General features: G+C 44.0%; 1 protein-coding gene across 1 annotated transcript; it reads right to left on the bottom strand.

Moving 5' to 3' along the window:
- Positions 1 to 27,680, bottom strand: LOC145394024 (uncharacterized). The gene is made up of 4 exons (XM_080267994.1): positions 27,444 to 27,680; positions 12,178 to 12,285; positions 1,843 to 2,012; positions 1 to 1,337 (listed from the first exon to the last, which is right to left on the bottom strand). Exons 1-4 carry the CDS (start codon positions 27,678 to 27,680, stop codon positions 536 to 538), a joined length of 1,317 nt encoding a protein of 438 aa, XP_080124120.1. The 3' UTR covers positions 1 to 535.
- Between the last annotated feature and the right edge of the window lie 205 nt (positions 27,681 to 27,885).

Genomic DNA, 27,885 nt, shown 5'->3' with positions numbered 1-27,885 from the left:
TAGCCAGTGTAATAGTTATTGCACATAACACTGCACCACCATAAGTTAAAATGTACTGTCTGATGTTCCAGCAATTGAGTTAATGCAGTATCTTGAACAGTATGTAAAAGTAATGTGGCATCTCATACAATATATATATATATATATATATATATATATAAAATTGTGCAAGTTGTAGAAAATTATCTAAATATAAAATGAACCCCTCTACGAAGGTGATTAATACAGTACAATAATTATGTTTTTGCTACTTTCAGATGACTTTATCCAATTTAAAATGGATGGTTACATATGTATAGCTTTCAGTACCCCTTCAGTACAAAAAGTTGCCGTTATAGTGAATAAAATAGTCTGACTGTACCATGAATATGATAAAAAGTACATCACCAGACTGAAGGGGTTGATGCTCAATTTTATAAATATGATCATTATTTTATAATAAATTCACCATCATCATCATAACTGCATTCACTTTTTCCCACCCATGGATGGGATGAGGCAAGCTTATAAATATGCATTCATAATTAAAACTTCATCATAAATACACGTCTTTAAATCCAAATATATGATGGTCGACCTGGAACCATTGTGCAGTGTCTTCATTAGCCAGTGAACCCTCCATCATTGTGTCTGCAAGTGTGAAGTTGTCTAACTGGGCTGAAAGACCCTTGCTGGGAGTGGCTTGGTGATGGGAGCTCCCGTCTCTGATAAGGGACTTAACAGTGGGGGTCTCAGTCATCACCTCCATATCTCTTTGACACATATTTATGGGTGTATTCAGGAAATTTTGGGGTGTTTTGGGGGTACATGTCTCTTTTATTCTGATTTCATGGCCCTCCAAGTATGGACTCTCTAAGCTGTTCACATTCACTCGTCTTCGTCTCCAGTTTTTAAAAGAATTTGTCTCCCTGTCCCCTGACCCCTCAGTACTTTTATTGCCCAACATGGGAGTGTGAAAATTTCCCGAGTCTGAACTTCCATCTGAAATTGTATCATTTGCCTGGTGATACTTGGCAGTACCATCCATGCTGAAGCACAGAGACCTCTTACTTCCATTTTTCTGGCAGGAAGAACTGGCGAATTGTGTAATACCCGCCCCAACGCTGGGCGTCAAATCCATTGGGGTTCCAGTGACAGGTGAGTGGCTAATATTGATTTGCACCACCTGAGCACGCACATGTGGTGAATAATCAGGCCGTGGTATTAGACTGGCAGTTGAAGAACTGGACACTGGTGAATTCCTAGGTTGCTGAGTCTTCTTAATCATGACCCACACTCGCTGCAGACTGCTGGACTTGTTCACCAATTTTACCAGCTCCTCATGTGTCACCAGTTGTCTGAGAAAACAAGTTTTAACATCATCATCATCCCAACCTCTCTTCTCTGCCATCCGAGAATCAGGTGTGGTAGGGTCTAGAGAGCATAAAAACAAACAAAAAAACAAAAGAAAACTGATAGAGGGAGAGTTAATCAACAGCATGTCCAATTAATTTTTGTTCGACTACAGTACATTTTTAAAAACTGAATAGAGATACACTACTATGAACACTGATTAGCATTTGAATGGTAATAATTAACAGATGAATTGAATATTGCTCTGGAAGGGGATTGTTAGACCACGAAATATAGAAATTACTGAAGGACAGTGATCATTACCAACTAATATAAATACAGTAGTGTGAAACATGGGCCACAATCATTCTGAGTGCTTTAACTTGCTAGAACACCAGCTGTCCATTTCAAGATTATGAGGTTACTACCCTCAGTCTTCTATACACTTTCTGATAAGAATAAGTAGTGCAAATTTAGCTAAAATGATATCTCTTATGAGTTGTATCTTACCTAAAGAGCTGGTAAAGACTCTGTCGGCTGACTAAGGGCTCTGAATGAGAACCTCTGATATAATTCTGAGGAAGGGAGATACAGTATACCTCTCGGCTAGTAAGCACAGAGCTGCCCAGGATAACACTGACGGTCTCAACATTTCCCTCTTGAAATTCGTCATGTAAACTCTGCAAATGGAATGCAAGTTATGATTATGGTACAGTTATATTCATCTACCTATCAATCTATCTACCTAGGCTGCTTCCCTCAAAGAAAGGGAGGTGGCCGAGACAGGACGACACATTCCTAATTTACTCATCCACACACACATTTATTCGTATCTTGGCCCCAATGGGAGAAGGGACAGATCCTCACCCCACCACACTGCATGAGGGTCAAGTGCGCAGTGCAATCAGTGACATCTGCAGCAGCACCTGACAGCAGAGCTGGTTTACCCCTGCCACATTTATAAAAAATGTGTGGTTTCTGTAAACGTGGCATAATGCATGCTGATGTTAATGGAAGATTATGCACTCAGCACTGTCAAGGAGTTACTACAGTATACACTGTGTAGGTAGAGCTAGTACTATACATTAATTATGAAAGGGCAAAGATTCTTAGATCAGCACAGGACAGCAAAAAATATCAAGATATGGAAAAAAAAAAAAAAAACTTTTCCCTGGACATATGGTTAATTTCAAGCTCCAGGAGCTAACTTTTACTGCAGCAAGTTAGTAAACATATCCTTACAAATGTGCATCCAGGATGAACATTATGTTATATGTAACCAAATCAGCCATGTCACACAATTAATTTAATCTCATGATGACTAGGGTACCAGTGGAGCAGCTACTGTACTTCACCACTCTGTGCCTCCAGGTCTTTTATATACATCCCATATAAAGAGCTTCATGATGGTAGTAATCTGCTCCTCTTAACCCCACACACTCATATGAACACATTACTTACAGGTAGCTAATGAGAAAATGAGAGGGGAGTCAGGAAGGAGGCTGTGGCACCAGCTGATCAGGGTGGTACTCCCAAGGGGAATGTGACTGCTGGTGATAGGGAGAGTTGAAGCTTCTGTTTCACTTGCTACCTAACCATTCCCTTTTGCTGACCTTTTCAGTGTGACACTAACGTGGAGAGTAGACCGGCATGCTCTCCCAAACACTTCTTCTATCTCATACATTACACCACATGCACTTTCCACATCACACAATGTACCCCACTATGTCACAGGGGTTGACGCCAGCAAGGGTATGCGGCCAGAAAACTTTGCCCCCACTACCTAGTGGTGGACCTCTTGAAGGGAGGCATGACAAGGGCTTCGTCAGCACAGATCGTGGGGCAGGGGTGAGATGGGGCCTGAACCTGTGCCAGAGGGTACAGGGCATTGCGGTTCCCAGGCTGCAGCTTCCGCCCAATAGAAAGGGGCCTGAACGTGGGAGTAGCACCCCAGGAGGCTGCCCTATCAGTGGGTGTATAATGGTGGGACAGTTCCAGTGCCAAGGTGTGCTTGGGGGGTGTCCCTGCAGCTGTCCTGACAAGATGCCCCGAGGCCACTACCATAGCCACTGGTAAGCTGGTGGGGTAGGGGTCCCAGACCCATTGCTTGGACCTGGGACTCTGCAATGAGTGGGGCCTGTGGTATGTCTACCCCCTTTACTATTACCGACTATGACTAAATACAAGAATAAGCTTCAAAAGCAAGCCTGTGAACATTAAATCACCCACGAGGATGAGAGTGGGTTCATGGAATGTGGGAAGTTTGAGGGGAAGAGCAGGCGAAGTCGTTGAGGCATTCAGTAGGAGGTAAGTGGTTGTGGCATGTTTGCAGGAAGTCCAGAACAGGGGTGGATCAGCCAGAAAGATTGTTGGGAAGCATTGCTACTATAAGTTGTTTTGGCTGGGGGGGACAGACGGATATGGGGGTGTGGGTGTGTTGGTTGCGGAGAAATGGGTGGAATATGTTATGAATGTTATGAAAGTAAGCTATATTATATTAATAGTGAAAATTTTGTTCGGTGGAATGATGACTGCAATTATATCAGCATATGCTCCACAGGCAGGCTTGGATGTGGTAGAGGAAGATAGATTTTGGGATGACTTAATATGTGTAATAAGTGGTATGGGGGATGATGAGATAGTGGTTTTGGGAGGGGACTTAAATGGTTATGTAGGTGAAGCAGTTCAAGGTTATGAAGGAGTACATGGGGGATGTGCGTATGGTATAAGGAATGCAGAAGGGGAAAGGATACTTGAGTCTGGGGGGGCAATGAACATGATTGTGTGCAACACACATTTTAGAAAAAGAGAGAGTAGGTTAATTACGTACAAGTCTGGGGGAAATAGTAGTCAGATAGATTATTTTCTGGTCAGGAGGGCTGATATGAGGTTAGTGAGGGATGTTAAAGTTATAGGAAGCAAGGGGTGTGTGCAGTAACACAAACTATTGATATGTGATATGGTGCTTAATGAATGAGTGATGAAAAAGAGGACTTATGTACCTAGGAGGAAAATATGGAAGCTGGAAAATCAAGTAGTAGGGATGCCTTCTATAGCCAGATGAGGAGAGTGGTGGCTGAAACAGGGAGCCATAGACAGAGGCATTAATGAACAGTACAGAGCCCTCAAGAACAACCTCTTGAAAGTTACTGATGTAATATGCAGTTGGACAAGAGGCCCACCAAGACATAAAGTAACTTGGTGGTGGGATGAGGGTGTAGAAGCTGCAGTTAAGGAGAAAAGAAGGCTTTTCTGGGAATGGAAGAAGGGTGGTAACAAAGAGGAATACCTGGCTGCCAGGCGTAGGGCTAGAAGAGAGGTATACAGGGTGAAGTTTGAACTTTTACTTGGTAACCTAAATCATGGGGAAAGGAACAATATGATATTTAAGGTGGCAAATCATATCAAGGGGGATAATCGGGATATTATAGGTGAGCAGTGTGTGAATAATGATGAAGGGTAGTGGTGAACAGTGGGGATATTAAAGATGCATGGAGAGAGCATTATAGCCGGCTGTTGAATGAGGAGTTTGACTGGGACAGGGAAGCTTTGGTGCCAGCACATCAAGTGTTTGGCCCTTGGCCTTTGATTGACGCTGCTTCAGTAAGTGAGGCAATAGGAAAGGCAACAGGTGTGTCTGGGTTGACTGCTGAAATGTTCAAGGCCTCGGGGGATATAGAGGTGAGGTTAGTCACTGACCTGATAAATATGATTATATATGAGTGTGTTGTCCCAGATGATTGGTTGAAGTGTGTAACTGTAAATGTGTACAAAGGGAAGGATGATGCCCTGGAAAGAAAAAATTATAGAGGTATAAAGCTTTTAGATCATATAATGAAGGTAATGGAGAGAGTTCTAGAAGGCATGATTCCAGAAAGAGTGAATATCGATGAGATGCAGTTTGGGTTTATGCCAGGCAGGGGGACCACTGATGCCATATTCATTGTCTGACAGCTTCAGGAAAAATATATTGGGAAGAAAAGGGATCTGTATTTTGTTTTTGTTGATTTGGAAAAGGCCCTGGTGGTTTATCGGGTAATTATTGCACTCCAATCAGATTGAGCCGGTGAAGGTTTATATCCAAGGGATGGTTGGGGTTGATTGCTCATGTAATGCCACACAGGGATGAGTGAGGCTGGTCACTCTCATCTTAAATGTCGGGACCAACTGTCTAGCCCCAGGCTCCTATGCTCCTCATGGGGCAATGTAGGATTGAATGATGGGTGAATGGATGGATGGATGGAAAAGGCCTTTAACAGAGTCCCTAGAGAGGTGGTGAAGTGGGCAATGAGAAAGCTTGGCTTGGAGGAGTGGCTGGTTAGGACCATGTATGTGGGTGCTCACACCCAGGCAAGAGAGAATGGAGATTTGAGCGGTGAGTTTCCATGAATCTTGGTATGCATCAGGGGGGCGCGGTAGCACAGTGGTAGCGCGCCGGACTCGTAATCGGGGGATTGCGAGTTCGAGCCTTGCCCGGGCTGCCGTGCCGGGAGTGGTAGCTCGCTCCTGCAACCCTAGCGGGGCTATATAGTCCAATACAGGGCTTAGCTCGGGGGAACTCCATTTCTCCCATTTTTTTTTTGGTATGCATCAGGGGTCAGTTTTGAGTCCCATGTTGTTTATCACGGTACTCGGAGCCCTCTCACGTGACTTCAGAAACGGACTTCCATGAGAGATGTTGTAAGCTGATGATTTTGTGTTGATTGCAGAGATTGAAAGGGAGGCAGAGGAAAGAATTAGGAAGTGGAGAGATGGCATGGGGCATGAAGGCTTAAGGGTAAGTGCAGATAAAACATAAGTGATGATATCTAGGGTTGGTGGCGGTACTGTCAAAGACGAGAGAGAGTGGCCATGTGCAGTCTGCCACAAGGGCGTGGGAAGTAATTCCATCTTGTGCAGTGTTTGTGATAAATGGGTGCACAAGAGATGTAATGGTATCAGAGGTAGACTGCAAGATAATGTTGATTATATGTATGTGGTGTGTCAGGGAGAGCAGGTGGAGATTGTCAGGCGTGAAAGGATTAAACTTGCTGGTGAATCTCTTGAGTGTGTGGAAGAGTTTTGTTATTTAGGAGACATGTTATGTGCTGAAGGTGGGGCTGAAGCTAGCTCTGCAGCTAGGGTGAGAAGTGGTTGGAAGAAGTTCAGGGAGCCGTTGCCTCTCCTGACATTGAGAGGACTCTCCTTACATGCAGCATGTGTTAGAAGTGTGATGCTGTATGGTAGTGAGACCTAGGCAGTAAAGGAGGAGGATATTTGCAAGCTCAAATGTACAGAAATGACAATGATTAAGTGGATGTGCAGTGCATCCCTGCGTGCATGGCCTGGGGGGGCTGGGTTTACGATGAAAGGGTTGAGGGATAGAATGGGACTGGTGTGTACTGGTGTTGTGATGACGAGAGGCAGATTGAGATGGTTTGGGCACGTGGAGAGGATGGGGGATGATAATTGGGTGCAGAAGGTGAGAAGTATTAATACTGGGGGTGGGGATGAGAGGGGCAGACCGAGAAAGACGTGGGACGAGGTCGTTAAGTGTGACCTCAGGGTTAAGGGGCTGAATGTGGAGGCTGCCATAGATCGTGCAGCATGGAAAGCCGCCATTAGGTGACTAAGGCCGATGCATGCAAGCATCTTGGAGCCTTCAAAAACGAAAACGAAAGTGAAAATGATGTGCAGTGCGTCCCTGAGTGCGAGACTGGGGGGGCTAGGTTTACGATGGAAGTGTTCAGGGATAGGATGGGACTGGGGTGTATTGGTGTTGTGATAAGAAGAGGTAGATTGAGTTGGTTTGGGCATGTGGAGAGGATGGGGGGATGGTAATTGGGTGCAGAAAGTAAGAAGTGTTAATGTTGGGGGTAGGATTGCGAGAGGTGGACCCAAAAAGACCTGGGACTAGGTCACTGAGTGTAACCTCAGGGATAGGGGACTGAATTGGGAAGCTGCCAGAGATCAAGCAGCGTGGAGATCTGCCATTAGGTGACCAAGGCTAGCGCATGCAAGCATGTTGAAGCCTTCAAAAACAAAACAAAACAAAACGAGCCAGTGCAGACTGTATCCCCTTTGGATATAAAGTATATGTCAGGTTTTAGTACCATGTCCTTTTGGGGAGTCAAGTACAGTAATTCCTGTAATATCCGGACGCCCATTTTCCGGATATCCCCAATAACCGGACATTTCATCCCGGGATCCAATATTCCCAAAATGGGCCAAAAAACTGCAAAAAATTAGAAAAAAAATCGGAATTTTTCCTGCCCGTAATTTGAAGTTGGCGCACGCGGCGCGGGCCAACTGTGTTCTGGTGCATTGTTCCGCCGACGTCTGCTAGAGCGCCCCTGCATCCTCCCCACTTACCGCCCGTCTCTTGTTGTGTGTGCACGCTCGTCGTCATGGCCGCCCACGTGCTCGCTTTTGTGGTGGTGCCTTACCTGCTGCAGGCTCTCCTGCCGTTCTCGTGCCTCTCCTTCGTGTAGGTGATGATGGCCCCGCCGCCTGAGAAGAGGAAGAGAGTGGTTTTGACTCTGGAGAAGAAGAGGGAGATATTGGACAAGGTGGATGCGGGATGGTCTACCTCACGCATCCTCCGTGAATTCAACCTGGCCTGATCTACTTTGTTTGATGTCAAGAGATCCTGTGACAAACTCATGCAGTACACGGCTGACTTCTCATCGAAAAGCAAACGCAACGTGGAGATGAAGGTGATGTATACTCCCAAGTATGCAGAAGTCAACCGCTCCACGTTGATTTGGTATTGACAGCAACGTGCTGCTGGTGTGATGGTGTGTGGCACGGATCTGGAGGCTGCTGCTGAGAAGTTCGCAAGGCTTCACAACACCCTAGACTTCAAGGCATCCGAAGGTTGGCTCTTCGCGTTCAAGTTACGACATGGCCTTACCAACCGTAAGTCTCATGGCGAAGCTTTGGACGCCAACGAGGATGGAGTAGAGGAGTTTTGGCACAATGTGAAGGGCTTGATCGACAAGGAGGGCCTCACTCTCGGTGAAGTCTACAACGCTGACGAAACTGGTTTATTCTATCGCTCTTTGCCTACGAACACTCCAGCCGAGGAGACGGAGAAGCGTGTACCTGGCTGCAAGCTCTGCAAGCAACGGATATCTGCTTTGTGTTGTGCCAATGCTAACGGCATGCACCAGCTCAAGCCCGTTATTGTTGGCCGTGCAAAGCAGCCTCGGTGTCTTCATGGGGTGATGAATGTCCTTCCTGTCATCTGGTACCATTCTTTGAAGGCATGGTTCCACCGCCATTTCGTCAAGGAGGTCATCCATTACCAGACGGAGAAACTGGGAATCCCACGCGACCAGGTAAAGACCCTCCTTCTCGACAATGCACCTGCCCACCCGTGCGACAAGGAGTTCGTGGCTGAGAATGGGCGCATTAGGTGCATGTTTCTGCCACCTAATACTACTGCTCACATCCAACCAATGGACCAAGGAGTGACCGAGGCAACGAAGAGGCTGTGCCGACGAAAGTTCCTGGACGAGGTGATGGTTGTTCTCGAGGATGAGGACGAGCGCAGGGAGGGACGGGACACGCGAGGCCAGCGGACTTTGGAAAACCTTCGCCACTACAACATCGTCTGCCATCTACAACTGGGCAAGTGCATGGAAGGAAATCCCTGTCAAGACTCTAGAAAATGGTTGGTCTCGTCTGCTTCTCGGAACGGATGTGGAGCACGATTTCCTAGGTTTTGACGTGGATGACTTCCATGCACGTCTACGTGTGCATGGGGACGATGCTGATGTTGACGAAGTGCGTGAGTTGTTGGATGACGACGAGGGCGATCTTGGGTATCAGACATTGTCTGATATCGAGATCGCATCTTCAGTTGCAGGTGTCAGTACCCAGCTTGAAGATTCTGACGAGGACGGCGACGATGATGCGGACTCCTCTCAGCGTGACACTACTCCAGCCATCCCCAAGCTGAGCGCACTCCGGGAACACCTAGAGTTCGTTCTGGACTACCTGGAGCACCCGGACTGTGACAGGGAGATGGGGACCTTGGGACTTGTGGAGGAAATGCGCGCTTTCAGGCAGCGCATCATTAATTGTCAAAATCGTTGTTCCTTGCGTCAATCAACCACTGACAGCTTTTTCAGGCCCGTGACCCCCGCTGTGCCCAGCCCTGGCTCCACTCCATTGCCTCCCCAAGACAGGCCCTCATGCTCCAAGCCACAGCCCAGCACATCAGGCACGGTGGGTCACCACTCAACGTGAGTTTGCGCCTCTCTTCAGAGTCGTCTGCAGTGGGTACGCCATCACCACGACCCAGCGACGCACCCCTAGGTCACCTGCATGTGGTACTCTCAGACTCTGACAGTGATTAGATGCCAAGAACTTCTCCACTAGACCACACAGGAATTTACAGTGTTGTGCAGTGAAAAAAAAAAAAAAAAAAATACAGTGCATAGTGTTAAGGAATTTGAGTTCTGAGTGAAAAGACAAAGATTTAATTGACTGTCAATGTAACGTAAATTAACTAGAATATGTTATGTTTAGAAAATGGTTTTATGAGTGGAAAGTTTTAAGCGCAGAGTGCAACACTTATTTCATCAAGGTACAATGGAGCGCAAGTAAGACAAGTGTGCGCAGTGTTAAAAGAATGGAGTTCTGAGTGCAAATGGCTAAGTTCTATGCAAGACTTCATGAACAGTGTACTGCAAGTGCTTCAGGAACTCCTTCTTACTGTCAGAGTCTGAGAGGAGGCGGATTATTCATCGAGATGGCCAGAGACTTGCTGTAAGCACCCAGAATGTTTCATATTGTACTGTATTTTCCATACTTACCTCTAACATCTCACTTCACTCTTTTATGTCCCTTATTGGTGTGAATAGTGTCTTAGGTGCTATGCATGTGCAGTAGGGAGGTGTTTTTCTGAGTTAGGCTAGGTTAGGGTCCATAACTACCAGTCCAGGAGCAAGGGACTTGTTGTAAGTACCCAGAATGTTTAATATTGTATAAACTCACCTCTAAACCCTAATTTTATGGTTCTTTTGCATTTATTTCAGTCTTTTATGTCCCTTATTGGTGTGATTTGGGTCTTAAATAGGTGCTATGCATGTCCAGAGGGAGTTGTGTAGGTGTTTTTCTGAGTTAGGGTCCATAAGTACAAGTCCAGGAGGCTGCGGCCCAATATCCGGACAGGATCACTATCCGGACATGCCTTTGGCTCTATTACATCGGATATTGGAGGGATTACTGTATTTTTATCTATCTATTGCCAGACGCCTCAATCCCGTTTGGGGTGGCCACAAACAAATCGCCTCCAAGTCGCCCTGTCCCCCGCCATTTCACTGCCCTGCTCCCCTGCATTTGGCCTTAGTGTCTTTAAACTCATACATTCTCACTATAACTACTTGGTGGGTAGATGACTGTTATTCTAAAAGTCCACCTGTTTTCTGTTCTCTGACAGCCAACACTTCCTCTTGTCCATTATTGCTTTATAACACAAATTATGGTAATTATATACATGTTCTCCTTTCTTCTGTAATGTTACCCAAGAACTCTCTTCTTATCCATCCACATATTAAAATAACATTAAAAGTTCTATTTCCCTGTCACCAGTCCTAAGTTGCACTTTATGGACTTTAAGTTTCTGAAGATGGTAAACAGAATATATATATATATATATATATATACAGTAATCACTCCAATATCCAACGTAATAGAGCCATAGGTAGGTCCGGATATTGGTTCTGTCCGGATATTGGGCCCCAGCTTATGGACTTGTACTTATGGACCCTAACTCAGAGAAACACCTATACAACTCCCTCTGGACATGCATAGCACCTATTTAAGACCCAAATCACACCAATAAGGCACATAAATGACTGAAATAAATGCAAAAGAAACATAAAATGAGGGTTTAGAAGTAGGTTCATACAATAATAAACATTCTGGTGACTGGCTCCTTGACTGGTACTTATGGACCCTAACATAGCCTAACTCAGAAAAACACCTTCCTACTGCACATGCATAGCTCCTAACAGCCTATTCACACCAATAAAGGACATTAAAGAGTGAAATGAGGTAAGTATAGTATGGAAAAAAGTACAGTATGAAACATTCTTATGTCCGGATAGTGGGGATGTTCGGATATTGGGCGTCCGGATATTAGAGTGATTACTGTATATATATATATATATATCTAACAAATCAACAATGTCATAACAGTCAACTCAATGTATATTGGATTTTACAGTGTATAATGGGGCATTTTTCTTCTCTGAACACATTATCAAACATCAGAATAAAATGTAATTTCCTACCTTCTACACTAAGCAATGTGGCTATAATCACAGCATATAAATAAACTCAATACATAAGAATGGAAAGAACAGTACAATTCCTACCAAGATGACCAGGGTCTATCACTCCACTCTGGGCACATTACCCCTTTGATGCTATGTGTTTTTTTATTTTTACCTGTTACAACTTTACTCATCAGAGGAGTGCAATCTGGTCTCAAAGGGATTAAGGAAGGCTGCAACTGTCATAAATCGGTAGCGGTTGTACTCACACTGCCCCCTTTGAAGTTTAAGGACCTGAGGCAAAGCTACTGTAGTTCAGAACATTTGAGGGTAGGAGACAGACCTAAGCCCCTGGTACTACTTTATGACTACCTCTAGGACATGACCTGTAGTACATATGCCACAATCTGTCCAGGTTGAGAGCTCTAGCAACAGCACCACCATGCATCTTCAGCTGCATCTAACCCACCTAAACCCAAATGTCTATCGTGAGCTCAAAAAATGTAAGGAGATGGCAAGATGAAGAAGAGAAAAAATGTGAGTTTTCAATGGGTTATTCCGGTGCACCCACCACACTTACCTCCATCAGTATTCGGAAATTCTTCACAAGCTCCCTGACTTTTAGCAGCCATCGTTTTCTCTTCTTGTGAAATTGGAGCTTTTTCATCTCTTCTTTTCTACTGTGAACCTGTAAAACATAAAAATCCACTGACATCAGAACTCCCTCAGCAAATCACTCTGGTAATATTCATTTGAAAAATCTAATATTGTGCATATTTGCAGACCATCCCTTGTACTAATCATGAGCACTATTAAATCTTTCATATTCATCATTATCTTCTTGCTACTTTCTTTACTTATAAGCCACAAACTTTTTACTTTTATTTATAGACCTACGGACAAGGCTAATGATAAATAATATGGTGTGAACAAAAGAACTTAGCTTTTATGCTTATATTAGGGTCCTTTGTATTAGCTTTTGCTTAAAAAAAATAAATAATTAAATAAAAGTTATACTTAACCTATTCCTCCCCAAATGAATAGCCATGACCACATGCAATATTCAATTTTTGAAAAGCAAATTTTATTAATACTTTACTACACAGGTGCAGGACTTCCAAATATGCTATTGAAATGGGTCATTCACAAGTTGATTACGATAGGTTAGGTTAGAAGTTTTGGTCTGATAGGAAATAGAAGCTTCCTATCGTTAGGTTTGGTCACAATCCTAGGTGGTCAAAATCATAGGGGGTCTGGGTGAGCAAGGCTATCCAGTTAGGTTAGGTTGGTGAGATCGTTAGTAAACAAGTTGCCATAGATGTCTAGGCAGCTTCTTTAAACACCCTACAATATATATTTTTTTTTCTTTATACATTTTGTAGGTTAAAATCAACAAATAGTTATCTGTGTTGCATATTGTCCTAAATTACTTCCCTTAAGAACGTGAGAATGGAAGAATACAGGTGGAATTGCCTTGCCCTGTGGTAAAGGTTTACTCAAATTTTTATGGTCAACTCTGTGCTACACAGTACAGGGCACTGCAGTTCCCAGGCTGCCACTTCCGCCCAACAGAGAGGGGTCCAAACCCAGGAGCAGTGCCCCAGAAGGCTGCCCTATCAGTGGATGCATAATGGCAGGGCAGTTACAGTGCCAAGGTGTGCTTGGAGGGTGTCCCTGTAGCTCTCCTGGCAGAGCACCTGAAGCCACTGTAATTATCCTGGTCTTGGGACTGTGCAGGTGGGCGAGGCCTGTTGTCAGTCTCTCCCCTTTATTTAATTTTACTGATTTGACAAAAAACAATGAGAAAAAGTGCAAGCCTGAGGAAACTAAATAGCCCAAGGGGATCTGAGTGGCATCTTGGAATGTGGGTAGTTTGAAGCATAGAACAAGGGAAGAATCTGATGCCACAACTGGGGGTGGCAGTGGCTGAATCGGTAAAGAGGCGGCCTGCAGTCCTGATGGACCCAGGTTCGAACCCCAGCTGGGCCAGGGAACAGTTTAAGGATTTGAATTTCATAAAATGTAGACTCTCCTGATCTACCAGATGACCTGCCGACATGTCGTAAAAATACCCCAACTAATACCAATACACCAGTCCTGTATGAGAGCCCTAGCATGTATCCAGTATGGATGGCGGGTGTTAGCGCCGAAGTGGTGACATGTGGAGGTGTAGGAGGACTACTGGGCCTTGGGATAGGCTACTGCCCCCGAGATATAGGCCCCGAAGCCTTTGCCCAGAGTCGGACACATAGGAAAAAAAAAGTAGGTGGGTGGATGTTGGCTGTGTACAGGTTAGGTATAGGGGTGGATCAGCCAGGATGATTGCCAGGAGGGACTGTAGATATACGCTATTTTGGCAGGGAAGTGCAGGTGGATACAGTGGCGTGGGTATGCTGGTTACAGAAAAATGGGTGGAATACAGTAATCCCCAATTTATCTGGATGTTCATAATCTGAATGACCCATAACCCAGACGCTGTGATCTGGCTGTATGAAATCATGATACAGGTGGTCCCTAACTTGTAAAGGGGTTATGTTCTGAGAAACTGCTCATAAATTGATTTTTTTGTTAGTCGAAAATGCATTCAATACACCTAACCAACCCAACATCATAGCCTAGCCAAGCCTACCTTAAATGTGCATAGAACAATTACATTAGCCTACAGCTGGGCCAGATCATTAACACAAAGCCCCCCCCCTTTTTTTTTGCTAGAAAGAAAGAACCAAAGGCCACAAGCCCACAATAACTGTTCCTTCCAAGAGAAAAACAAAATACAAGAGAATGCCAAATTCAAGATCCGATCATTTCGAGATACCTGGACACTGTTTGAAAGACTGGAGATCATAGCTAGCAGGAAATACAAACAGAGGGAGACAGTTCCAGAGTTGACATGTTGCATAAATAAAGGACCGGGAGTAAAGGTTAACTCTTGCATTACAGAGTTGGACAGAAAAGGGATGAGAGTTTGCTGCTAGATAGGTGCTACGCGCCTGTCATAGAGGTGGAGGAATGCAAGCAGACAGTTCAGAGGGGCAGTGACCAGTGAAGTAGCAACAGAAGAGAGATAAAGTTGCAACAGTGCGGCGAAGAGACAGAGATTGAAGGGAGCCAGTAAGAGGAGGAGGGATAATGAGAAGAAAAGCCTTTGACTTCACCCTATTGAGAAGAGCTGTACGTGGGGAGCCTCCCCACACATGAGAGTTGTACTCTACACAGGGGCGGATAAAACCCATGTATAGAGTCAAATTGTGCAGAGGTAAAGAAGGAATGGAGTCAGCTTAACGCACCTAATCTCTTGGATGCAGATTTTACAAGAGATGTAATATGATTTTTCAAGATGAGTCCCGAGTGAATGAAACCCCAAGCATGTTCAAGGATGATGCAGGATTAAGCTGAATATTATTAAACATTACTGGGTACACCTGTGGAAGATTCTGTCAGGTTGATAGGTGTAAGAACTGAGTCTTTGATGCATTAAAAACAACAAGATTATTTTTACCCCAGTCAGAGATACGAGCCATGTCAAACATTAGGTGTGCCATTGCATCATCCCTTGTTTGTTGAAGTAACTGCTGAGATGGACATTGTGGGAACCGAATGGAAAGGTGAAGGATGGAGTCATTAGCATACGAGTGGATAGGGTTAGATGTACAGCTTAGAAGGTCATTGATGAATAAAAGGAAGAGAGTTGGTGATAGGACAGAGCCCTGAGGAACACCACTGTTGATAGATCCAGGAGAAGAACGATGGCCGTCTACAACAGCGGCTATAGAACGACCAGAAGGAAGCCATAGATGAAGGCACAGACAGAAGGATAGAAACCGTATGAGGGCAGTTTGGAAATTAAAGATTTATGCCAGACTCAATCGAAAGCCTCTGAGATGTCAAGTGCGATGGGAAAGCTTTCGCCAAAGTCCCGGAAGGAGGATGACCAGGAGTCTGAAAGGTAGGTGAGAAGATCGCCAGTAGAGCGTCCCTGACGGAGCCCATACTGACGCTCAGAAAGAAGGTTGTGATAGGAAAGTTGTTTTAAAATTTTTCTATTAAGAATTGACTCAAAAACTTTTGAGATCCCGGATGTTCAAGCAATTGGACGATAGTTAGATGGCTGGGAATGGTCATCCTTCTTTGGGACTGGCTGAATGAGAGCAAACTTCCAGCAAGAAGGAAAGGTACAAGTTGACAGACAAAGACGAAAGAGTTTACCTAGGCAGGGTGTAAGCACAGAAGCACAGTTCTTGAGGACAACAGGAGGGACTCCATCACGCCCATATGCCTTGTTAGTATTGAGGCCTGTGATGGCAGAAAATACATCAGCTGAAGAAATTTTAATGTCAGACATGAGGAAGTCAGAGGGGGGAAGTGATGGAGGAACAGCACCAGAATCATCTAAGGTGGAACTGGAGGAGAAAGTCTGAGTGAAGAGATCTGCTTTATCAGTAGAAGAAATAGCTACAGAACCATCAGGGTAGAAAAGAGGAGGGAAGGATGATGAGGTAAAGCTGTTAGAAAGGTTTTTGGCAAGGTGCCAGAAGAGCAGGAAGAATTTGAGTTGGAGAGTTGAGTGCATTTATTATGGATGAAATTATTTTTAGCAGAGCGAACAACAGACTTATCATGATTCCAGGCAGAAACATAAAAAAGATATGACTCAGGGCTGGGTTGGCTCCGGTACCTTTTATAGACCCTCTCCTTGTTGTGGACAGCATTAGAACAAGTGTGATTAAACCAAGGCTTTCTTGCATTAGTTAAAGGATATGAGAAAGGAATGTGTGCTTCCATGCCCGAGAGAATAATCTCCGTAATGCGCAAGGCACACTCAGATGGCTCCCGGCCATGGAAGCAATAATCAGTCCAGGGAAATCAAAGAAGTACTGCCTGAGGCCCTCCCAATCCACAGCTCCAAAGTGCCACAGATGACGTTTCTTTGGAGGGTCCACAGGCCGTACTGGAGCAATAGGACAGGTTAAGGTAATAAGGTTGTGATCAGAGGAGCCCAACGGAGAGAAAAGATTAACAGTGTAGGCAGAAGGATTAGTTGTAAGGAAGAGGTCAAGTATGTTGGAGCTCTCTCCAAGGCGTTCAGGGATATGGGTAGGGTGCTGTACAAGCTGCTCTAGGTCATTAAGGATAGAAAAAATGTAGGCTTGTTCACCAGGTGAATCAGTGAAAGGAGAGGAGGGCCAAAGGTAGCGGTGAACATTGAAATCTCCTAGAACGGAGATTTCAGAGAAAGGAGAAATGGATAGAATGTGTTCCATCATAGAAGTAAGACACTTGAAGAATTTTTGATAGTAGAATTAGGGGATAAGTAAAGAGTGCAGATATATTCAGTCAGAGAATGACAGGAAAGCCGAAGCCAGAGTGTAGAGAATTCAGAAGATTCGAGTTCAGGAACACGAGAGCAAGATAAGTCACTGTGTATATATACACAACAGCCACCCTTGGCTTTGAAATGAGTATAGAGAAAGTAAGAGGTTACAGAAAAGGGTTTGCTGTCAGTTGCCTCAGACAGCTGAGTCTCAGTTAGGAAAAGGAGGTGAGGTTTAGAGGAGGAGAGGTGATGCTCCACAGAGTGAAAGTTAGAGGAAAGGCTGCGAATGCTGCCGAAATTAAGAAGAAGTGAGTCAGACAGCGGTTGCAGACAACTCGAATCATCACTGGGAGAGGGGTGGAATGCGGGGGCATTTATGGTCCTCCCCCCTGGGGACTCCGAGGCTATGTGTTGTGTAGGCCTAGCCATGATTTGTTATTGAATTTTGGAAAAGGAAGTGTAGTGTGTACTGTGCATGTAGTTTGCTGTAGATAGTTAGAGAAACTTGTATTGGAGAGCATGCTGGCCTACTCTCTGTGTTACTGAGACACTGAAAAAGTTCAGCAAAGGGGGATGGTCAGGAACTAGTCCCGAGGGCTGATGAAACAGGAGCTCCAGCTCTCCCTCTCATCTGCCTTCCATCCACCTTGGGAGTACTGCTCTGCTTGATTGGTGCTACAGTCTACTCCTCTATTGTATAATAAAGTACTGAATACCTCATTTATTGAATACTGTACTGAGACCGTCAATTGGGAAAGTCCAAGTTCACGTGTGATGGCCATTACAGGCTGGGTCACAATTCCCCGTCACATCAAAAACAGGACAAGTCGCCATCTATAGTAATTGCCTTCCTCTTCTTCTCCTCACCAGTAGCAGGAGAGACAGAATGGCAATTCGTAGACATGATGGATGCACAAAACACAACGTAGATACGGGGGGGTATAAAAAACCCTGGCAACACAGAACACTCCAGAGCATTAGAGCATCAACTGTTAGCACAAACAACCACCTGGGAAGACTGGGAATGACTTTGCTCGATGCCACTGCATCGTACCACATTCTGCTAGCCTGGAAAAGATCCGTCTATCTACTGCCAGATGCCTCAATCCTGTAAGGGGTAGCCACAAATAAATTACCTTCATGTTGCCCTGTCAACGCCATTTCAATGCCCTGCTCCCACCTCACACCCTTTTTCTCATATACGTCTCCACTAAATCCTTCCATCTCATCCTCGACCTCCCCCCCTCTCCACCTCACTCGCATGCACTCTCCTCATTAGTCTTTCAATCTCCATCCTCTCCATATGGCCAAACCACCTCAATTTATTTCTCTCAATGCTTGCTATCACATCCATATCCACACCACAAAGCTCCTTCACTTCCTCATTTGTCAGTCTATCATTCCATGTAATGCCACATGCTCCTCTCAAATAACTCATTTCCACTGCTCTCACTCTTGACTTGTGTCCTTCCAACAAGGTCCACACTTCACTTCCACACGACAGAGTTGATATCACAATACTGTTAGGCAGCAACTTTTTTACTTCCATACTCACTTCCCTGTTCCTTATCACTGCTTTGCCTCTCTTCCCTGCTGTACCCTTTCAAGCACTTCACCATCTAAACATCCATCCTTACTCATCACACTACCCAAGTACTTAAATGCACTCACATTTTCCATTTCCTCCTCATCCAGCCTCACTATATGTTCAGTGGCTTCATTTCACTTGAAGACCATAACTTTACTCTTTCCTACATTCACCTTTTGATTCCATTTCTTACACACTCTCCCAGACTCATTCACCAAGCCTTGCAGTTCCCCTTCATCTTCACTTAATAATACAGTATCATCTGCAAACAACAGTACAGGGAGTTTCTAAACACTGCCATCTCTCATTGGGGTCACTCCAAAATCCACTGCCCTACATAGTACCTCTTATATAACCCCATCCATATACAGATTGAACAACCATGGGGACATGACACATCCCTGGTTCAATCCAATATTCAAACAGAAAAATTCACTCAGTTCACTACCCACATGCAATGCAACCTTAGCCCCTTCATACATATTCTTCATGGCATTTAATTTCCCATCTACTCCTAATATTCTTAATACTTTCCATATTCCTTGTCTATCCACCGTCATATGCTTTCTTCAAATCCATAAAGGCTGCATACAACTTCTTTCCCTTCTCTAAAAACTTTTCCACTAAAGACCTAAGAATGAATATCTGATCTACACAACCTCTTCCCTTCCTAAAACCTCCCTGTTCTTCTCAAACTAATTCCTCTGTTATTTCCCTAACTCTGTCAATAAGTACCCTACCATATACTTTTCCTATTACACTAAGAAGACAAATGCCCTTATGATTACCACAGAATTCTTTTTCCCCTTTTCCTTTGTACAGGGTAAAAATTATACTTGACTTCCAATCCTCCAGATTCTACCTTCCTCCCACGCCAATCTGTATATCTTCCATATCCATTCTATTACGATCTCTCCCCCATGCTTCGGCATTTCACCACACACTCCATTAATTCCTGGGGCTTCTCCCATTTTGACTTTCTTCATTACTTCCACAACTTCCATCCTACTGATTTCTTCCTCTCTTGTCACCTCCCTGCTCCTCCCAGCCATTCCTTTGCCACTTATACTTGCATTACTTTCATTCTCCATGTTCAACAAGTCCTTAAAACGTTCTCTCCATCTGCTTACTTTTTCTCCCTTCTCCACTAGCAATCTATAATTTTTATCTTTCACTCCCCGACTTACTTCCTTTTCACCCTGTCTAACTCTCTTTACCGCTTTCCAGGGAATTTTCTTTCATTCCCTCCACCTTACACTCAAATTCGTTCCAAATTCCTCATCCACTCCCCTCTTACTTTCTCTTACTAATCTTTCCACCTCTCTCTTCCTTTCTCCATATAAAGGCGGCATCACACTAAAAGTGGCTATCATGCAAGCAGCTTTTATGAGGCAAAAAGTCTAGCAAAGTTGAGTTGCCATCACACGCGTGTGATTTTGCGAGTCGAAACGGCTAACAGTGTTGTCTGCCTTGGCACCTAGCAATCATTTGTAAACAAATCACCAGGCCTCATGTGAATCTGCTTTTGCCTGCCGCAAGTTTATTATTATTTGTGGTAGGCGGGGGTGCCCATTATCCACTCACTCAATGTAGAGGTGCTATATGATCTCTACACTGAGTGACAAGCCAAATGGTTTCCTGTACTCAGGAAACCATTTACTACGCTGGGTGGTAACCAAATAACCGGGGTTTTTGGCAGGATTAAATGTCCCCAAGATTCCCTTATCCAAAATCACTTAATCATAGCAGTCGTTTCAGAGAGCCTCGAAGGGCCCAATACCTATCCAGGTCCCCAACCAAATGGGCAAATTCGTGTGGCCATGTGGAATGTGATAGGTGTGAATGAGGAGAGAAAAAGGGTGGAAGTGGTGAATGTATTCAAGAGTGCTAGATATGCTGTGATAGCATTGTGTGAAACAGAAATGAAAGGGTGCGAAGTGGAGGAGTGGGAGGGTGTGAAATGTGTAAGATTGGGAATGACTGGGCGAGGAAGATGCAGGGAAAGAGTTGCCTTGTTGATGAATGAGGTGTGGCAGAGTGGACTGAGAGACTACAAATGTGTCAACTCAAGGTGTATGTATGTCAAGTTCAAGTTTGAGAAGGTGAAAGTGGCAGTAATTGTAGCATATGCACTGTGTGAGGACAGGAGTGAGAAAGAGAAAGACAGGTTTTGGGATGAGCTGGGTGACGTAGTGGGAGAAATGCCCATGAGATATAAAGTGATTGTAATGGGGGATATGAATGGATGAGTAGGCACTGGTCATGAGGATGACATAATGGGTTGTTATGGAGTACCAGGAGAAAATGATAATGGGAAGAGATTAAAGGATATGTGTCAGGAGAGGAGGTTGTGCATTTCCAACTCATATTTCAAACACAGAGATGCACATAAATATACATGGTATAGAGGGAATGGGGATTGTACTGGAAGAAGCCTGATAGATTACGTGCTCATAGAGAGGTCGATGATGGGAATGACTGCTGATATGGGGGCAGTGAGAGGACGATGTGGAGGTCTGTCAGATCCCATGATTGTGGTATGCAATATCAAGCTGAAAGGAGTGAGGTGGAGTGGGAGAGAGAGGAGCTGTCAGGGAGAAAGACTGAAAGCTGAGAAGCTGAGGATCAAAGAAATGGCAGATGATTACAGGACCAGAGTAGAGGAGGAGTTAGAATTACTGAATTGGAATGAAGTGGATCTGGACAGCCTATGGAATGCATATAGGAACTGCTTAGTTAGGAATGCTCAAGCTGTGTGTGATGTGGCAAGAGTAACAACAAAGAAGAAAGATACAGCATGGTGGGATGAGAAGGTAAAGAGAACGGTGGAGGAAAAGAGGAAGAAGTGGCTAAAGTCATTACAGAACAGGGGTTCAGTTGAAATAACTGAATATGTTGAGAGCAAGAAGCATGTAAAGAGACTAGTGATGAGGAAAAAGAAGGAAGTAAATGAGGATCTAGGAAGAAAAATGAATGCGAACTACTCTGAAAATAGAAAGTTATTCTGGAGAGAGGTGCAGAAATGTAGAAGTGAAAGCAGAAAGAAATGTGATGGTGTGAAGGATGTAGGTGGTAGATTATTAACCCATGGAGATGAAGTAAGGACCAGATGGAAAGAATATTTTGAAAGTTTGATGAATGGGAATAGAAAGAGCAGAGCGGCAGTAAACATGATTGGTTTGGGGGGTGTGCAGAGAAGGAATGCAGTACCAGGAGATGTGACATTCACACAGGTGAAGAGTGCTGTGAAGTGGTTGAAAAACGGGAAAGCAGCTGGAGTTGATGAGGAGTATGCAACGATGCTTAAGTGTAATGGAGAGAGAAGAATGAAGTGCTTGTTGGAGATATGTAAGAAGGCATGGATGAGTGAAACTGTGCCTGCAGAATGGAAGAAAGCTGTGACTGTACCCCTGTACAAAAATAAACGTGAGTGAAGTGAGTGCAAGAATTATCATGGCATGAGTTTATTGAGTGTGGTAGGGAAGGTATATGGAAGCATTACTATACAGAAAGTAAGAGAGATATCAGAAGTCCTAGTGAGTGATGAACAGGGTGGCTTTAAGAGTGGCAGAGGATGTGTGGACCAAAAATTTGCAGTGAGACAAATAGTAGTGAAGGCTTGTGAGAAGAACCATAAGGTGTTTATGGCATTCTTGGATCTGGAAAAGCATATGACAAAGGGGACAGAGAAGGATTGTGGAAAGTTTTGCGCATGTATGGTGTACAGGGTAAGCTGCTAGGTGCCGTCAAGAGTTTTTATGATGGTAGTGAAGCATGTGTAAGGGTTAACGGGCATCTAAGTGATTGGTTCACGATCGGTGTAGCCGTGTGACAAGGTTGTGTGATGTCCCCATGGTTGTTCAATATATATATGGATGGGGTGATGAGAGAAGTAAAAACACAAGTAATGGAGAGAGGGATGGCGTTGCTAATGAATGGTGATGGATGGAATATCTCAAATTTGTTGTATGCTGATGATCCAGTACTGCTTGCAAGTACCGGACAGGAACTTGATAGGCTAGTGCAGAGTTTTGCTTATGTCTGTAAGTGTTATGCCTTGAGAGTAAATGTAGAAAGGAGTAAAGTGATGGTTATTGAGAGAGAAGGTGACTCCCAGTGCAATGTAACAGTGAATGGAGAAAGACTGGAATTGGTGAGAATTCAAATACCTGGGTACAGTGACAGAAAAGAGAGGAAAATGTGCAAAAGATGTTGAAAGTAGAGTGACACAAGGAAGAAAAGTAGCTGGTGCAATGAAGGCCTTGATAAGAAACAGAGGCTTGAGTGTTGCAGTTGCACGTGGCTTACATGAAGGAGTGTTAGTGCCAACTTTAACATATGGATGTGAGACATGGCAGTATCTGGATTGACTCTATCGGATACAACTATGTGAAGCTACGGAACGTGGTGAATGTTTTTGGTGTATCTGATTGACCTAGGATTCCGCGGACTTGAATGATGAGTGAATGGCAGCATGGCCCATTGGACAAATTTGGGCTGTCTGGACATTGCTACTCCTCGCCCGGCCCTATGGTGGGAAAGGAGGTCCGGATGATGATGATGATGATGAAGTCCAGAGTCACAAGGCACTCTACTAGAATTTTCCTTGCCACAGGATCCATATCGAATACTGGTCAAAATCTGATTTCCACCCACTGTATGCAAACAAAACAGACAGCCTTTGCGGCTGGTCACCAGAGTGTCTGAATACTGATGTCAAGCCACAAGAAAAAATAGAAATGAACAAAAACCACAAAATTAAACTGTACTTAACAATTTTAGTTAAAGTTTCTTCCAGCAATAACAGAATATTTTCTCACCAGCTACAAAATTAATATAGGCTCACTTGAGTTTTAATCACACCAACAAGCTGTTTGCGAAAATTGTTATCTATTTTGCCTCGCAGGCGAAATCTCGCTCACCACTGGTCATTTTGGCTAGCAGCTCACAAAACTGGCTCGCATGTTAAACACTTTTGGCCCAGTGTGACGCTGCCTTAACTCTCTCTTCTGTCTCTCAACTTCCTCCATGCCTCTTTTTCTCATCCACTCACAATATTCTTTCTTCTTTTGTGCCACAACATGTCTCACATTTTCATTCCACCACGCTGTTCCTCGCACCCCCTTTTGTCTCCTCTGCACCTCACACCCCCCCTCACATGCTGCACATATTTCTTCTGTGAATATCTTTCACATACCAGTACCTTCCATGTCCCTCATCTGCTCTAGATCATATTTACTCAGTCAATCCTCCATTTCTCTCTTATCTTCTGCTTATTTTCCATCCTCTTGGCACCTGTCTATCCTCCTTATGTACTGCTTTCTCCTGTCCTTTCCTTCTCCTGCTCCTCCTATTCATTTGAACCTTAACTTTCACAACCACCATGTGGTGGTCAGAAGTCCACTCCCCCAATCTCTGTATGCTCTTGCATCCATTACACACCTCCTCATTCTATCATCTACAAGTACACACACATAATCAATCATCACCTTCCGTTCATTCAGTTCACCACCCATTCTTCTCATCACTCACCACGTATACCTGTGGATAATTTTGTGTCTAAAGAGGGTATTAACTATCATCAACCCCCTTCCTACACAAATATCTACTAGAGCTCTGCCATTCTCATCCACTTCTGCAGGCACACCCCACTCTCCAACTACTGCATCCACCTTCACACTCCATTTTTTTCCATACATGTCTCCAGTCAAAAACACTCTCATTCCTTTCAAACTTTTCCATGCACACTTCCACATTTGTCCAGAAATCTTCTTTCACTCTACTTGCATGATCTTGCATTGGCACATACACACACACAATAGCCCACATTTGTAGTCCAACTTTCAATCTTACCCACACAATCCTTGAGCCGACAGATCCATACTGTCTTCTGTTCTCCTTCCATCTCTTGCACACAACAATACAAACTCCTTCTTTTGCCCTCTCATTTTCATCTATTCCCACACATATACCTTATCCATACTTCCTTTCTCTCACATCTTACTCCTCCCATTTTGTCTCAGTTATTCCACATACATCCACTTTTGCATCCTCAAGCACCTGGACAATCTCTCTCTCTCTCATCTCATCATTCGCACCCCTTACATTCCATGTCGCAATCCATACTGTGTCCTTTGTTTGGTTCTTAGTCATCACCTGTTGGTCAGTCCTGGTCCGAGGCTTCTTGTTCGTATTTTTAGTTGGCTGTTTTCCGAGGGGGGGCACTCACCCTCTGCCAACTCATCTGCTGTCATGCAGGGAACACATGTTGGTTGGTTATGAGGTTACCACCCAGTGGTGTAAATGATTTCCTGGTTTACAGGAAATCATTTGGCTTGCCACTCGGTGCAGAGCTACCCTAAAACTGAGTACCACTACACTAAGTTGGTGGATGAGGTGTGCCCCCACCTAACGAAAATTCAAATTTTGAAGTTTTTTTTTCATTCATTCATTCATTGCCAGGCGCCATGTATCCCAAACGGGGTGGCCAAGGGCTTAGAGTTAATTGTTTTACAGGGAGGGGCACTAATCCTTCACCAACCCCACTCGACACGTAGGGAGAACATTATGCCAACAGCATCTGGTGTTCCCAGGCGGTCACCCATCCAAGTACTAACCAGACCCAATGACTGTTGCTAAATTTGTAAAATAGAAAATTTGTAAGTCAATTGTTCATAAGTAGGGGACCACCTGTGGCTTTCATGGATTTGGAGAAAGCATATGACAGGGTGGATAGACAAGGATTGTGGAAAGTGTTAAGAATATATGGAGTAGATGGGAAATTGTTGAATGCTGTGAAGAGTATGTACGATGGTGCAAAGGCCGCAGTGCATGTGAATGGTGAACTAAGTGAATTTTTCTCTTTGAAGGTTGGGTTGAAAAAGGGATGTGTCATGTCTCCATGGTTGTTCAATCTGTACATGGAAGGGGTAATAAAAGAGGTACAAGGTAGGGTAGTGGATGTTGGAGTGGCCCTGGTGAGAGAAGATAGTGTTTGGAAACTCCCTGTACTGTTGTTTGCAGATGATACTGTGTTGTTGAGTGAAGACGAAGGGGAGCTGCAAGGCTTGGTGGATGAGTGTGGGAGTGTGTGTAAGAAATGGAATCTAAAAGTGAATGTAGGGAAGAGTAAAGTGAAGGTCTTTGAGAGAGGTGAAGTCAGTGAATGTACAGCGAGGTTGGATGGTGAGGAATTGGAAAATGTGAGTACGTTTAAGTACTTGGGTAGTGTGATGAGTAAGGATGGAGGTTTGGAGGGTGAAGTGCTTGAAAGGATACAGCAGGGAAGAAAGGTTGCTGGTTCTTTGAAAGCAGTGATAAGAAACAGGGAAGTGAGTATGGAAGTGAAAAAGTTACTACATGACAGTATTTTGATACCAACTCTAATGTATGGAAGTGAGGCTTGGACATTGTTGGAAGGACACAAGTCAAGAGTGAGAGCAGTGGAAATGAGTTATTTAAGAGGAGCCTGTGGAGTCACATGGAGAGACAGGCTGACAAATAAGGATATAAAGGAGCGTTGTGGTGTGGATGTGGATGTGATAGGAAGCATATGAGGAACACACTGAGGTGGTTTGGCCATGTGGAGAGGATGGAGGGTGAAAGACTGACGAAGAGAGTGTATGTGAGTGAGGTGGAGGGGGGAAGAGGGAGGGGGAGGCCGAGGATGAGATGGAGGGATGGTGTGGAGAGGTATATGAAAGCGGGGGGTGTGAGCTGGGAGCAGGACCGTGAAATGGCGGGGGACAGGGCGACGTGGAGGCGATTTGTTTGTGGCCACCCCAAACGGGATTGAGGCATCTGGCAATAGATTGATAGATAAATAGGTAAAAAAAAAAATTATATATTCTATTAACTGTGTTTTTTTCATTAACCAAACCTTACCTTTATGTACGGCTGTGGTATATTAACTGAAGTAACTGTCTTTTTTTTTCATTGATCTAACCTAACCTAACCATGTATAAAGCCGTGCTGTATTAACTGAACTAACCTTAAATTACAATGAATTTGTAATACCCACAGTCACAATTTGGACATCTGCACTAAATGGTTGCCATTAATTCACATTCATATGAAAGGCCTCCCTTTCCTATTTAGGGAAATTAGGTTTGAAATGACTGGCCTAAAACAAAGGAAACTGTAAGGAGGTTGGTCATTGATCATAGTCCATGATTCATTCAAAATGACCGCCCTTCATATCGGGTTTATTGGCCGCTGCTCAAGGCTGGTAAAGCTCAGTGGAAACCAACGTATGCATGCACTCATAACTCACCAGGGTAAATTTTTAGAAGTAACCAACGTTTTCTTTTAATATTTTTTTTATGGTTTCCAATGCAAAATACTGTGCTGTAATTAGTTTTGACCCTCATTTTTGGGGGAAAATCCCCCTTTTGGAATTTTGAGTAAGATTTCCAAAACTGGGTTTTTCCCCCGAAATCAAGATCAAGATTAATTAAAAATACACTATTTTGCATTAAACTAACCCAAACTAACCTAACCTAACCTAACCTAGGCCTGATCTAGAGCCTGACATAGACCGAATGCACACGCCTGCACCAGCCAATATGGCGCCACATTCATCCGTTACTGAGCGACAGCCTAACCTAAGTCACTATATCACTATCCCTACAAAATTTGTTCCCCCAACTGAAACTAGGCTTAAAGGGTAAGTCTTAGTTAGAATAGTTCAGGGACATAATATAATGAAAATTGGTAACGTTGGTTACTTCTAAAGTTATACCCTCACCAGATCTGGCCACGACAAGACCAGCTTCCGACCGAAATTTCAGAAAATAAAAACAAAATCTATTGTCATTACCAAGTTGCGGTGGTAAGTATTGGTACTCAAAGTTCTTGTCATGAAAGAACACTCCATTGGCAAACAGAAAAAATGATGAATTCCGTTAGGGGTTGAAACGATAACAGAACCGTTTAACAAATATACCTTGCCATTACAGGTGTTCTCAGAGATGCTGAGGTCATTGTCTTCATTATCCCTCCCAGCTGCCCGGGCTAGGATGTCGAACTGAACGGGGATCTGGTGTCGCTGGTACAAAATATACTTTAGGAGATCTTCAGTTATCTTCAGACACGAAGAAGTATTAAGAGCAGACGTACGAGGGACGTTAATTACGATATCTTTGTATTTTTTCCTGATGTGCATTGGTGTGTACCCCTCCATGGGTACGATTCTAAACGCCGCCCGTCGCGAATGCGATGCGATGCGATGGTGACGAGGTATTGACTTTCCAACGGCACCTCATTGCCTGTGTAAAATCTTTTTGGTATTGCTTGATTAAACTCTGCTTGGTCATTGAGTTTCTATAGTTTTTATTATCTTGTCACGTGGTCTCTACTTTTACACTTTCCTTTTTCCCCTTTCAATG

Source organism: Coenobita brevimanus, chromosome 26, assembly GCF_032717465.1.
Source record: "Coenobita brevimanus isolate Jiangsu-jjx chromosome 26, ASM3271746v2, whole genome shotgun sequence".
NCBI lineage: Eukaryota > Metazoa > Arthropoda > Malacostraca > Decapoda > Coenobitidae > Coenobita > Coenobita brevimanus.
The sequence above is the reverse complement of the archived record's forward strand: the minus strand, read 5'-3'. Positions and strand labels throughout refer to the sequence as shown.

Coding starts and splice junctions, on each gene's coding strand:
- LOC145394024 (XM_080267994.1), bottom strand. CDS start 27,680: ATGGAGGGGTACACACCAATGCACATCAGGAAAAAATACAAAGATATC. Junction 12,286..27,443: donor AGAACACCTGTAATGGCAAG/GTATATTTGTTA, acceptor TATGTTTTACAG/GTTCACAGTAGAAAAGAAGA. Junction 2,013..12,177: donor ATTTCCGAATACTGATGGAG/GTAAGTGTGGTG, acceptor TTCCATTTGCAG/AGTTTACATGACGAATTTCA.